A 14,954-nucleotide genomic window follows, 5' to 3' on the forward strand; every position below is an offset into this window, starting at 1 on the left:
CTGAACAAAGGAATTTCTCTTTCTTGGGACTTAGTAGAACAACAATGGTTTCACTAACTATTTAGAGATCCAATTATTTACTGTCAACAGTAACTGATGTCAAACATATTGACCTGGAACATTCCCAACCTTATGGAACTCAAGAGGAACACATGAACATTTTTCATTGAGGAAAAGAAAGATTTGTTAAGTGGGAAGGTGTTCCTACAGACTTAGGGCAGTTTTAGGTGTTACATTTAACAGAGATCTTAAGAGTCATGTCTCAATATCCAAGCTAATGTTGTTCTTGAATTGTTATACAAATATCAATATAATGTCAATTCCATTTCTGAAACACAACTGGAGTCTTTCCTTCCAGATAGGAGTGTTTTTGTCCCTGTCTGGGAGTGATTGTGGTTACATGTAGTGGCCCGGTTATTGCACAGTTATGAACTTATAAAATTATAGAGAAATGGTTGCGGCATGTCGTACCATGGCAATGCCTCTCTTTGGGGAGCAAGATAGATCCTGGTAGCTGAAGCTCAAATATTTTGGCCACCTAATGCGAAGAGAAAACTCACTGGAAAAGACCCTGATGCTGGGAAAGATTGAAGGCAAAAGGAGAAGGGGATGGTAGAGGATGAGATGGCTAGATAGCATCACCGATGCAATGAATTTGAATTTGAGCACACTCCGGGAGAGAGTGGAAGACAGGAAGGCCTGGTGTGCTATGGTCCATGGGGTCACAAAGAGTCAGACACGACTTAACGACTGAACAATAACAACAAAAGTAATGCCTGCATTACTCCACATAACATTGTAAGTTCCTGGGGACCACTGGATAGAAAATAGAATGAGGATGCTCAGCATAATGGGAGTTTACTTAGGAAAGTCTTTTGCAAATATTACTGCTAGGATGAGCGTTGCCCTCCATGGGCATACCATGTTCAGTAGCCTGCCAATGGTGACCATAATGGCTTTTCAAGACCAACTTCTCTTCCTGGAGTTAGACTAATGTGGATGGGATTAAATGCTGCTGTTCCACTCACAGACCAGCTTTTGATCCAGCAGATGCCTTGGCTAATGGAAGAGAAGGGGCGATTTTGACCAATTCCTCCTTCCTCTGCAGCTTCTTGGTGCCACCTTCCACACTATCCTGGAAGGTCCTCCAAGCTCCAACAGATCTTGTGGGGTTGCAGGTGGTTACAAGGGAAAGGAGGAATCAGCGAAAACTGACCCCTCTTCCTCCGTAAGCAGCTCCATCCACTGGAACAAAAGTGGAATGGCATCATACTTGCCTAACCTTGCTTTGAAGACCTACATAGAGGAAAATCCTGCCGTCTCCCTGGGCAGCCTGTTTTATGGCTGGGTTGAAGCTTTTCCTTAGGTGTAATTTCAAAAGTTATCTTACCATTTGCTGGCATGATGACTATGTTCTGCCTAGTCTGTTTTCTGCCACAAAACGCTTCTGCACAAAGACCAAAATGGTATTGTTGGACGAATGAATTCCACCCCGGGGATTGCACTGATTTTGCTGCATCCCCACCCCCACCCCTGGTCTCCAGGATACTATACTCTCTGCCTGGTCTCTGGGAACCTCTAGTCTTTAGTACAGTCAACACTATTATAGGCCTGGCCTAGCTGGTTCGCACAGATGGAAGCTGAGGTGGTTGTTTTGCTTTCTCAGGGAGGAGAAGTCCACCATGTGAACCTGCAGCTGCAGTCTGAAGTGGTGCAGTTCAGTGGTATAGTTTTAACACCTCCCTTGCAGTTAGGGGCAATCTACATTACAACTTAAAAACTGGTTTCAAACCTGTTTTTAGCGATTACGGCTACCAAATACAGGAATTCTGGGAACTGTAGCTCTAGGAAGAGGGGCCGCTTGAGCGGGGGACAGGGGTCTCTAGCAAAGAATTCTCAGTACCCTCATCAAACTGCATAATCCCTTTAGATAAACCGGTTTGAAACCAGTTTAAAGTTGTAATGTAGATTGCCCCAGCTCCGAGCTGCCCCTTTGTCCTAAAGCAGCCTTCCCCAACCAGGTGTCCTCCGGATGTGTTAGAGCACAGCTCCCATCACCCCCACGCTGGCTGGGGATGATGCGACTTGTACTGTGCCCCAAACATCCGGAGGAGTCCAGGTTGGAGAAGGCTGTTCTAAAGAGGCAGGGGCTCTTCCAGGTCACCCTCCACCTTCACGCCTCACTTTTCCTCAGGGCCCTTCTGACCGGAGGAGCTTCGAGGGTGCGAAGAAGAAATAACTGGCTTCTTTCTCTTTCGGCGTGTCCTGTTCGATTCTTCCTCCTCCTTCTCGGCTCCAACTTGCAACTTTGCGCTGGGAAGCCCAGCAACATGACGCGCCAGGCCCCCTCCAGCGCCTGCCTTCAGCGACTCGGGCTGCAGCTCCCTGTTCACCTGCAGGCAGCGGTTCTGCGAACAGCTGATCTGGGGCCTCGGGCGTTTGCTGCCGCCGGGAAATTCCGCGCCGGCTCCTCGCCGTTCCTCCGCCTGGAATGGGACCCGCGCGCCTCCGGGAAGGGGATCGGCTGCAGTAGCTTCTCCCGTCCTTCGCCGCCTCTCTCCCAGCCCTCCCCCCCGCCCACCCCCACCACGCCGCCGCCTTTCTGAGCGGCTTGTCGAAGAAGCTGCTGCTGCTGCGTTGCTGCTGCTGCGGCCGCCCGCGATCAACTGATCATGAAGGAACAAGAGAAGAAGACGATCAGCAGCCCCGGAGCAAACCGCTGCTTCTTCCCACCGGCTCCTGCTCGGAGGTGTGGAGCTCTGGACTGGGGGATCAGGTGAGGCGGCTCTCCGGGCACAGATTCCCTAGGGAAAGCGCTCCCCCCGCCCTCTTGCTTCGGGAGGGAGAAAGGGACGGGGGCTCCCTACCTCTCCACCCCCACCCCCCAGTCCTAAATTAGATCTCCTGCTGCACGTGTTAGTCACCAGCCAATATTTGTCGGATGAAAGACAAGGCAGGCAGAGATCCGACTGAGGAGGGGGGAGAGGTGGCTGTGCCGGGGGGGGGGAGAAAAGAGGGAGTCGCACATGATGATGCTCGCCCACTTTTTAATATATGATCTCCGATTCTTCTGACGCGGGGCGGCTGGGTGAGCCGAGGGTGGGGTGGTCGCCTGCTCGTCGTCCTTCTCTCTCTCTCCACGCATTCTACCCCCCCCCAAACAAAGAATGGTAACGAGATGAGTGTAATCGTGTGAAATCATTTCCCTCGGACGCTCCCTGCTTTACACACGCACACATCCCGGTGCGATTGTAGGCTCTCCCACGTTAGCGCTGTTGAATGGGGAGGGTAAGTCTCCGAGCAGGGACCGTCTGATGTTTGGCGCGCCGTGTGTGTGTGTGTGTGTGTGTGTGAATTCGAAGTCATGCCAGCTGTAGCCTGTCAGGGCTCCTTCCTTCTGCCAGCGAGGTTACTGATGACGGGGGAAGGAAGGGGGATGCTCTTGAGAGGGTGAGATGAGGGGTCTGTGTGTGTGAGAAAGAGAGAGAGAGAGAGAGAGAGAGCGCGCGTGCTGGCGAGAGTTTGAAGATCTCTTCCAAACTGGAGTCCTTCCCGGTGCCAGGAGGACTCAGGTGAGGCTGCACCTTGTGATCCATTTCCTTGACGGGAGGAAGCTTGGGCACGCCAATGCCAAGCGCTCCCTTCTTGCTAGTTGGAGGGGAGGAGCGGGAGGAATCGTTGATCTGACAAAAGAAGATCTTGCCAATTGCTCCTCACTCCCCCCCCCCTTCTCCCAAATTCTGCTGCTGTAGATTGAGGAACTGGGCGGCCCGCTTTGCCTGATTCAACCCGCCCCCCCCCCTTCCTCTCTGTAACTTCTGATCTTCGGCAGCAGCTCCGCGGCCAATCATATCGACTCCGTTGTTTTGTGTGAAGGGGGGAATGGGCGGGGGGGGGTTAGAGAGGGAATCGATCCATAGGCTTTTAGGATCTTCCTCGGACGACGGGGCATGGTTGTGGCTGGCAGGCTGTGCCAGAGGTTAGCACGAGGTAACTCCTTGTCTTTGCCTTGGATCCGTAGATTACAAACTCCCCCCGTGAAGGGGTGACCAAGCTGGCGACGGGATTGAAGTTTCCGCTCACTATTTGGGGGTGAATCGCGAAGACAAAAGGGGTAATAAAGGAAATATCCTCTCCCCCCCCCCCCCCGGCATCACGAAGGAAGCAGAGAAAAGCACCGCTCACTTCGGTCCTTCTCCAGCATCCACTGCCATTGGCCATGAAGAGAAAACAGAAAAGGTTTCTGCAAATGACGTTGTTGTTCGTGGTGACTCTGATTTTCCTGCCAAACATTGGACTCTGGTCTCTGTACAGGGAGAAACACCTGGTGAAATCCTCCATGCTAGCGGAGCAGCAGGTAAGTGGACAGAATCAGATCCGAAGCGGCCGGGAGCAAAGAGAGCTGTGTGTGTATCTGACTGTCTCTGTGTGTATGTGTGTTAAGTGGAGAGTTAACGCGTCTGTTTAGTTGCTATAAAAAGCTGGCTCTTAGCAGTGATGCATCCGTTGAACTTGAGCCTCCTGTGTGAATGCTGAACACCCTCGAAAGAGCCTACGAGGAAGTAGTGGTGCTGAGGATTTGGTATTGTTCGTGCAGCTGATTAAGGTGACCTGGAAGAAGGGCGGCTGTATGTCGTGGGGCGAGAAAGTTGCGAGAGACTAATTTATTGGACTTCCGTGAATGATGACTGAGTGAGATGAACCCCACTTCTCCAGTACACATACTGTCCATTATCTGTAGCAGGGGTCAACTTGATCCTCAAAGTTTGGACATGGGTGTGTGCCTAGGTGCAACTGTCTATAAGAAGTTTGATGAGAACTCTGTTATGCTTTCTAATATGTAGAATGCAGTTGTATCTATCCACTCCAATGTGGCATCAATATAAGAACGTATGATGCAGTTGTAGAATTAACCAAGGTTTATCAATATAACCACATCATAACTGGAAACAGAAGGGTCGATAATGATTTCTGGAAAACTTTTCATTGTACAAAGTGCCTTATGATTATCTCCATTATCCTCCAACCAAACCATAGAGGTACGTTATCTGAGAGATGAGCCCTCTGGGCCATCCAGGAAACTTCTCAGTTGAATGAGGATTTGATTCTGGGTATCTTACAGCCAAATTGAACATCCAGTCTATTCAAAACAGTTCTCTATGGGTTTGTTTTTTTTCCCCCTACTAGAACCTGCTTTTGTCTCTCCTTCAATTCCCTATTACTCAGCTAACACTTCTAAGTGCCCAGTTTCTCCTTTTCACTGGATATTTCTTGCTCTGATCATACTCTATATAGAAAGGCATGTGCGCGCGCACACACACACACACTGTCCATGGACCAGTCTCTCTGCTTGATGTCATAATGTGCTCTTAAGTATCTTTAGTTTATGGTCCTCTTTGTCATCTGAGATTAAGAGCAGTTAATATAACCTATATTTTTTGTCATAATTTTCAACTCGTTAAGTTTATGTATGGCTCATAAACCAAAATAAGACTTGCATTAAAATAAGAGCCTTTTAGAGAGTTGCTTTAATGCAAAACTTTAAATCATGGATACTAATAAAATAGGAAAGGCTGTATGTCTTCTGCAGATATTGCTGTGATCCTAACTGCAAAATGTTCCTTATAGATTTTAAACATTTCACACACATTCGAGGCTGAGGGAGGTAAGAATATAGAAATGTTTTATCTTGTAGCTTGTTTATCACTTACATCAGAATGTATCAGGCAGCACCATATATCCACTGTTATATTAATATCCTTAATTTCAAGGGCCATCGCTCAAGTGTATTATATCCCTTCCACATATTGAATGTTTGTAAATTAGTTTGGTCAATAGAAGACATGCTAATGCACATCAAATTATTGATTGATAGCCTGCTGTTGACAATTGCTATACAGTTTTTTTTAATGTGCTAAGTAAAGTTATGAAGTGCTGTGAATCAAGGCGACACTTTAAAAGAGTTTTACATTTATAAGATATCACTCTTCTTTTAGAAGACTGCTCTTTCTTCCTAAAAACACTGCAAGATTTTAAAGACTTTTACAACACCATTGTATGCATGTTTATTTGGAAGTAACTCCCAGTGTGTTCAATAGGGCTTATTCTCAGGTATGTATGTATTGTATTGCCACCTTAGGACATAGAATATAATATTCCTTTAAGTAAGAGTTTGGCTATATGACGGTAAGAATAATGTAGGTTTAAGGAATTCTTGGGTTAGGAATGTACTTTAGAGTGACTAATAGATGAGTTTTGGTTTTCTAGTTAACAGTCAGCCCAATTCTATTCATTTGTACTCAGACATAAGTCCTGGTGTGGTCAATGGGGCTTACTCCTAGGTAAGTGTGCATAGAATTGCAGCCTAAAACATTATCTTGAGTAGAAGAAAGACTTATATGGCAACCCTAAGCATGTGTAATCATTAAGTCCCACCAAGCTCAATGGGGCTTTATGCCCTTGTAAGTGAGCTCAGAATTGCAACCTCAGATACAGAGCAACTAATGGGTGACAATAAAAGTGGTCCTTTTAAAAATCAATGCGTTGACAATGAAGGAATGAGCTCTAAAGTTCTCAGAGATCACTTGCTGGAACACGTAGGGTGAAATTAGTGCTAATAAGGTCTTTAGAAGTCACATTGCTTGCATAACTTTATTCTTGGCTCTGCTTGAGAAGCAATATGACTTCCCAAGCACTGGACTTAGTATACATGTCCATATGACTTAGTAAAAGAAGAGTTTTAATCAAATGGTTTGAGCTGAGCTTAACACCCCACAAATTATTATCTGTTCAGAGGACTGTAGCTGAATTTCCGAATGAGTGTGCAAATGAATATATTTATTATAACAAGTGGGAGTAGGGTGAGGCTTAGTAATGCACAGTTTGTGTGCAAAACATGTGTTTTCCAAGAGAAATTACTAGTTTCATGTGTCCTGTGCTACAACCAAAGGGCATACAGATGTGCAAGAGCTAGAATGCAACACATCTGGCTTTTAAGACCCTAAATATTTGCATCATATCATTTATATTTAAATATCAGGAATATATGTCTCAAGAAGTGGTGCTAACATTTGCTGGATCATTTTTTCTATTGTAGTATACTATACTAAGATGATGTCTAGCTTTAACATTAAAATATATTCGCATTGAAATTGGGTGGCCCCCTAATTATGGACTGATCTCCCCAGTGAGGCCTGCTTGGCGCCAGTACTGTCACCTTTTTGGTTAAGACGTTCATCTACTCTCAGGCACTTGATAGCATATGATAGGATTTCTAACAGGTCCTGGAATTTCTTATTGATTGTTAAAAGTGTGTGTGTGTGTGTGTGTGTGTGTGTGTTGTATGTAAATGGTTTTTATATTATGTTTCAGTATTGTATTTTTAAGGTTTTTAATGTCTGTAAACTGGCCTGAGAGCTTCGGCTATTGGGCGGTATAGAATTGTAGAATTTGAACAGACTCTAATCCGAATGGCCCTGAATCTGAGTTCCGCAAAATGGCATGCCTTTTTTCATTCTGATAAGAATAGATCGCAGAACACAACTTTGAGATATCAGTTGAGATTTCATTATGAAGTCCTCAGAAAGAGTGCAATGCATTTTAGTTGTTTATGACTGTTTGTACAATTTAAGACTGCAATGCTATACCCAATACTTATTTGGGAGTAAGCCTAAATTAAATAAAAGGGACTCACGTCTGAGTAGAAGCCTGGAGGATTGTACTCTGATAGGATTCAAAGAAATTGGTAATATGCCAAACATTGCCTGGATTAGGAGTGGCATATTCTGACAACCATTACAAGTAGCCATCATGTTTGCAGTGCAGCACTAGAGTTAACATCTTATTTCATGCCATTTTGCCCAATGTAATTATGTAGAAGAACCATCAGCCACTTTGTGCATTACACTCTGGTGTGGCTTTTTGACATGTTGGCTAAAAACTTTATGAATCTCTTCTATTTGCAAATGCATTTTTATAGACAGATGTCTTCAAATTTGATTGTGGAAGCAAACATATGCATATCATAGGACGTTAGTGCTGCAATCCTTTACCCACTTACCAGGGTACTCAGTGAACTCAGTGGGACTTACTTCTCCATAGACATGTATAGGATTGTGCTGATCAGGAATCATGATCTAGGTTGTGTGTCGCTTATCACTCAAGTGTAAGGATGTCAGAGAAATCTACAACAGATTCAAGTGAGATTGGATTTCTGTGAATCCAGCCTGTGGATTCTGCAGCACGCTGGCTTTTTCCAAGTCATGTGGGTTCTGTGGACTTGGGGACCATATTTTTTTAACTTTCTGGAATTGGACACACATTTAGACATACAAAAATATGTAAAAATTAAAAACTACCAATCCCAAATGCCCACAGGCTAATGTGTGAAAATGCACGGGGGGGGGGATTTGTGCAAGTGCACATTTGTGAAAGTTTTCATTTGTGCCAGTTCACATTTTTTAATGTGAATGAAAGTTCAAGAAATTGAGAAAATCCATTTCCATCAATGAGCTGATGATGGAATGAAAGACACCTGACAATCCACTAAACACAGATGGAACAGATTTTTTAAAATCCATCCACCTGAAACTGATTGTGTCCCATCAGTGTTCCTGTTATTTAGCAAAAACAATGAAGAGTTTCATGGCACCTTAAAGATGAATGAATTTATTTTGACATAAGTTTTCGTGGACACTGTCTGCTTCATGTAATTGGTATCTTTTGCTGCATGAAATATATATATATGTGAATGAGAAATGATAGCTGGCTGATTGAGCCATTGATGGGCAAAGATAACGGTAAGCAGTGTCAAAATTCATCACAATCAACAAGAGGTCTATTCTTAAAATTACTGGAAACCAGAAAGTAGCCAGTGAAGTCCCATTAGACAGCAATGGGTTGAAAGGATTTTTGAAGGAGAATAGTGAAGTTGGAGAGTAGCTGAATGAATTCTTTGCATCACAGCCTTCATATGAAAAATATTAGGACAGATATCTATGTCGGAATCATGCCCAGAGGGCATCTGAAGAAGGTAGATAGAAGTGACAAGACATGAATGTTTAGAGCTAACTGACAAATTAAAAACTAACAAGTGACTATGACTGGATGGCATAAGCCCAATAATTCTTAAAGAACTCAAATATAAAATTGTTGATCTTCTACCAATAATAATTGTCAGTAAAACATGCATCCTTAGTGGAGAACTGGAAATTAGCTATCATATCTCTAAGTTGTTGTTGTTTTTAACAAGGATCCAGGGGAACCCAGGAAAATACAGACCCATTAGCATCCACCGTGCGTAGCAGAAACATTTAGACCATAGGGAAAGAAACTAAACATCACCCCCACACCCCAAGTCTCTGTTGGAGCCCTAAAAACTGAACAAGAAGGAGAGAGTGGGGCTTGGAAGAGAACAACTGTTTTGGTTGCTGTTTCCGGCATTTGGCATTTTGGGGTGGGAAATGGTTATTGGTTGTGTGTTTGTTAATGCCTCAATGTAGTGGAAAGGTTGGTGTATTTCTCTTTTGTTTATGTATTACTGATATAAGCTGATATTGTATCTTAATAGTTGATATTGCCCATTTTCTAATTAATTTAAAATGTTATGTTAATATTAGTGAAGTGAATTGTTTCAGTTGTTGTAATGATATATTATTGCAATTGATGTACTAATATGCATTCTTCTGTTGCTGTTTTTATGTTGTGAGCTGCTTTGGACACTTTTTATGAAAAGAGGCATACAAATTAAAAGTGGTGAAAGTGGTGGGGGTAATTTAGATGAAAGCAAGAAAACCACCCTTGCTGAGGAAAAAACTGGATGGCTTCTGCAAAAGGTATTCCTGCCTCACCAGCCTTTTGGAGGTTTTTTTGCGGGGGGCAGGGCCATTTCTTAGGGTGAGGCAAAGAGGGTGGCTGTCTTGGGTGCCAAATTCTGTCTCGGGTGCTGAAGGTGGTGATGGCACTCCAGCTCCTCCCCTATGCTGTCTGCTTACACATCAGTGCCCTCCCAGAGAGTGAGTGAGCCTGTCCGCCCAATCTGTAACTCTGAGGAATCTCCCAGAGTGAGAGATCAGGTAGGCTCTCTGGAAAGCCATGGTAGCCACACAAAGCAGCTGACACAGCTCACCAGAGAGCCGGCCAGGGTGAAATGTAGCACTGTGAGGGGTCCTTCTTTAAAGTGAGGCATTCTGGCTGAGGTGGCTATGAAGACTGCCTGTACCATGGTAGCACAGGCAATTTCAAAGGCCACCTCACACAAAATGCCGTACTTTAAAGAAAGATCCCTCAAAATGTGGCATGGAGGGGGCGGCAGGCAGAAGGAGAATAAAAAAGAGGAGGTTGATGGATGTAGAAAACGAGGATGTCAGATCAGAATGGGAGTGGTGCTGGCTAGGGTGGTCTTGGTGAAGAGAGTGGCATGGCCTGGGGAGAGAACAGAGGGAGGTGGTGGTGGTGGTAGTGGCATGCCCACCAGGTAGGGATGTACGAAAGTCACTTACCTTTTCGCAGCTTTGATCCACGGTGGGGGGGGGAGGCGCTCCGTCCCTCCCCCTGGAATTCTCCCTGGCCGGCTCCGCTCCGCGGCGGCTCCGAGGACCCGCCGGCCAGGGCCGTCTGCAGCTGGAGTTCTGGCCACGGCTGGCTGCTGCAGCCACAAATGGCAGCCGCCATTTGCATCCTGCCAGACTGCTGTGGTAGGCTACATAAGTATTTACATAGCCTATCACGGCAAAGAGCACGGGCGCAAACGGCGGCCGCTATGCCATTTGCGCTGCTGCGCTTTCCGTGATAGGCTACGTAAGTATTTACATAGCCTATCACGGTAAAGGCAGCTACACAAATGGTGTCGCGGCTGCCATTTGCATGGCTGCCTTTACCGTAATAGACTACTTAAATACTTACGTAGCTTATCACGGAAAGAGCAGCAGCACAAACAAACAAAAGAGCAGCCTATCACGGCAGCCGGGCAGAATGCAAATGGCGGCTGCTATGGCAGCCGCCATTTGTGGCCACAGCAGCTGGACGAGAGCCCAGCTGCCACCACTGGAACCACCACTGGAGCCACTGCTGGAACATCTGCCCCAGGTAAGCTTCGTCCCAGGGGGATTCCACGGGGTGGCAGGGGGTGGGAGGCCGTTCCACCATGGGTTTCAGGGGGGCGAATGCCAGTGCATTCTGCCTCACTGAAATCCGTGGAGGAATTTTCTAACATCCCTACCACCAGGGTACCAAAGTACCTAGAGGTGGGCCTGATTTGTGGGAGTGTCAACACACCTGAAGATAGGGATGAACTGGTTGGGACATTCTAAAAGCTTTTGACAAAACCGCTCATTGAAGGTGCCTGCCTGAATAAACTTTGCGGTCAAGGAGATAAGAGCAGCAAGTGGTTAAATAAGGTATGGATCAGTAATTGGTTAAATAACAGGAAGCAGAGGTTAGAGGTAAATGGATGGGTATTGCAGTGGAGGGAAGTTAGCAGCAGTGTCCCCCGAGGACCTGTACCGGGGCTATGGAACTTGTAGAGAAATGATATGGAGACAGGGGAAGTAGCTAGGGTTGCAGATGCCCCCCCCCCCCGCCCTAATATTCAGGGTGCTGGAAATCCAACCCAAATTGGGAAGAGCTCCAAAAGAATCTCTTGGAACCATCTGAGTAGGCAATGGAATGGCAAATGAGGATCAATGGTGTACACTGGGCAAAAAGTAAACAATAAATAACTTCCACTCTATGTTTATGGGCTCGAAACCAGCAGTGACTAATCAGCGAAGAAACCTTAACATCGTAGTAGATAAGTCAATGAAAATATCAACTCTGTGGCCATGAAAAAGGCAAATTCCATATTATGGATTATTACCAAAGGGTTTACAGATAACATGGCCAGTGTCATAATGCCTTTACTCAAATCCATAGCGCAGCAGCATTTGGAATACAGCGTACCGTTCTTGTCACCCTATCTCAAAAAGGAGCTGGGGGAAAAGTGCGGAAGGGAGCAACCAAAATGATCAAGGGACTCTCTCTGTGATGAAAGTGTTTGGGGCTTCTTGGTTTTAAAAACAGGCAACTAAGGAGGGAAATGATAGAGGTTTATACTGTATGGAGATAATTATTTTTCTTTCTCTGTCATAACATTGGTGTACTTAGAGCCATCTAATGCAGGGGTCCCCAACCCCCAGACTGCAGACCGGTACCGGTCTGTGGCCTGTTAGGGACCGGGCTGCAGTATGGCTGTGGGAACCCCCCCCCCTTACCTTGGATCCCCGGAGGGGAGGCGATCCATCCCTCCCCCCTGCCCCGGAATCCTCGCCGGCCCTAGCTGGTTCCACTCCGCGGCAAGTCCGTGGAGCTGCCGGTTGGCTCCGGCCCTGTTCTTTGCAGTAATAGCCTATTACTGCAAAGAACAGGGACGTAAATGGCGTCCGCTATGCAGACACCATTTACGTCCCAGAGGTTAGAAGTCCTCCCCCTGTCGGAGGCAGCTCCGCGGCAAGTCCAAGGCCGACGAGGATTCCGGGGGGGAGGGACGGACAGATCGCTCCCCCTTGGCCCCAAGGTAAGGGGGGTTCCCACATCCCTACTGTGGCCCGGCTTCATCCCCCCCCCAGTCAATGGAAAAATTGTCTTCCACGGACTGGTCCCTGGTCCCAAAAAGGTTGGGGACCGCTGATCTAATGGCATTCTGAGATTTTGCGAACACCTTCTCCCTGCCCAAAGTTTGCATTCATCATCTGAGGCCACGTTGCACGTCCCACATCCTAGAGAGCTGAGGTTGGTGGGTACTTGTAACAGGACTTTTTGTGTAGCAGCACCTTGTTGTGGAACTTAGGCTAAACTCCTCTTTAGTGTCCTTTAGACAGCTGGTGACAATGACATTGCCAAGCTGTTAATATATTTTAATTCCTAGTTTTAAAAGTGTTTTGTATTTTATTGGTTTTATTGTACATCACCTCAAGTATTCATCAAGCAGAGGGGCAATCTAAAGATATTACAATTATGCAGAGAAAGAGGGAGATTTGCAGTAGATATTCAGTAGATATTGTGTGTATACCACACACAAAAAGTACTTCTTCATACAATGTGGATAAGGTCACTGGCTTAATGCAACAGCTCTGAAAAAAGGCAAATTCCATGTTAGGAAACAAATTGAAAATAAAACTGCCAAGATCAAACTCCCCTTACACAACTCTATGGTGCGGCCACACTTGTAATACTGTGTCCAGTTCCGGTCACTGCACCTAAAAAAGAATATTGTAGAGCTGGAAAAAGTACAGAAAAGGGCAACTAAAATGATCAAGGGGCTGGAGCATCCCCCTTGTGAGGGAAGGTTACAACAGCTGGGACTGTATAGCTTAGAGAATAGGGAGACATGGTAGAGACGAGGTATACAAAATTATGCATGGTGTGGAGAAACTGGATAGGCTGTCATTTTTCTTCCTCTCTTATAATACTAGGACCCAGAGTCATCCTATGAAGCTGATTGCTGGGAGATTTAGGACAGAGAAAAGGAAGTAATTCTTTACACAATGCATAAACTATGGAATTTGCTACCACAAGATGTAGTGATGACCACCAATTTGGATGGCTTTAATAGGGGGTTGGGGCCACGGTGGCTTAGTGGTTAAGACGCTGAACTGCAGACTGGAAGGTCGGCAGGACAGCAGTTCGAGACCCGAGTGTTGCGTGACGGAGTGAGCTCCCATCTTCAGTCCCAGCTTCTGCCAACCTAGCAGTTCGAAAGCAAGAAATTGCAAGTAGATAAATAGGTACCGCCTCGGCGGGAAAGGTAACAGCGTTCCGTGCACCTCGGTGTTCAGTCATGCCGGCCACATGACCACGGAAGCGTCTTCGGACAGCGCTGGCTCTTCGGCTTAGAAATGGAGATGAGCACCACACCCTAGAGTCGGACACGACTGGTTGGGGACACCTTTACCTTTTACCTTTTTTTTTTTTAATAGGGGGTTAGACAAATTCATGGAAGATAAGGTTATCAATGGCTACTGGTCCTAAATAGCTATATGCTGTTTCCAGTATCAGAGGCAGTATGCACACCAGTTGCTGTGGAACATGAGTGGAAGGGTGGTATTACATTCATATCCTACTTGTGGGTTTCCCACAGACAGCTGATAAGCCAATGTGTGAGCAGAATGCTGGACTAGATGAACCTTTTGTCTGATCCAGCATGGTTTTCCTTATGTTCTTAAATGGCTTTAAGGAAGGATTAGACCATTTAATGGAGGATAAGACTATCAATGGCTATTAGCTATGTTAAGTAAATGGAGCCTCTAGGTTCTGAGGAAGTATGTCTCTGAATACTAGTTGATGCAAACAGCAGAGCTATTTGATGGCTAGCTTATGGGTTTCCTGGAAGTATCTTGCTAGCCATGGTGGGAAAGATGCAGCTACCCTACATACTTTTGGCCTGATCCAACAAGGCTCTTCTTTAAAACATGCTAAGGTAGACATGGTGTGTTAGGTTATACGTTCAGAGGAAAAATAGTCTGAAGATCAGGATTCTTGCATGATATGGAAATGAGCAAAGCGCTGGATGTGCCTGATCTTGTCTGATCTTGGAAGCTAAGCAGGGTCAGCCCTGGTTAGTACTTGGATGGGAGACCACCTGGGAATCAGGCTTCCTGCCCTGAGCAGGGGGTTGGACTCGATGGTCTTGTAGGCCCCTCCTAATTCTATGTAACAATTTTTTAAAAAGCACACACAAACAAATCTGGTCTCATTAACAATTTTGTTTGGTAGTAAAGTAACAACACATACTACAGAATATGAAACTTCAAAGTAAATAACTTGTCTCCTATTCTTTATAAATCAGTCATTCTTTTTACACTATGAAAGCCCAAGGAACTTAACTGTGTATGGTTTACTGTCTTTCCTTTTACAGCCTTGTAAATTCCGATTGGTGTATTTGAGTTGTTTACAATTTTTTGTACAGTTTATTTTACTTT

At 45.5% G+C, this 14,954-nt stretch overlaps 1 protein-coding gene across 1 annotated transcript in view; it reads left to right on the forward strand.

Moving 5' to 3' along the window:
* The first annotated feature begins 4,021 nt into the window (after positions 1-4,021).
* Positions 4,022-14,954, forward strand: part of GALNTL6 (polypeptide N-acetylgalactosaminyltransferase like 6) — a 345,089-nt gene continuing 334,156 nt past the window's right edge. The window contains exon 1 of the mRNA XM_084860290.1: positions 4,022-4,357. Coding sequence (XP_084716416.1) covers positions 4,220-4,357 — 138 coding nt within the window. The 5' untranslated portion in view covers positions 4,022-4,219. The remainder of the gene's footprint in view (positions 4,358-14,954) is intronic.

The sequence above is a fragment of the Heloderma suspectum genome, chromosome 5 (assembly GCF_057233095.1).
Source record: "Heloderma suspectum isolate Gila_16-S chromosome 5, 16-S_ref, whole genome shotgun sequence".
Classification (NCBI taxonomy): Eukaryota; Metazoa; Chordata; class Lepidosauria; order Squamata; family Helodermatidae; genus Heloderma; species Heloderma suspectum.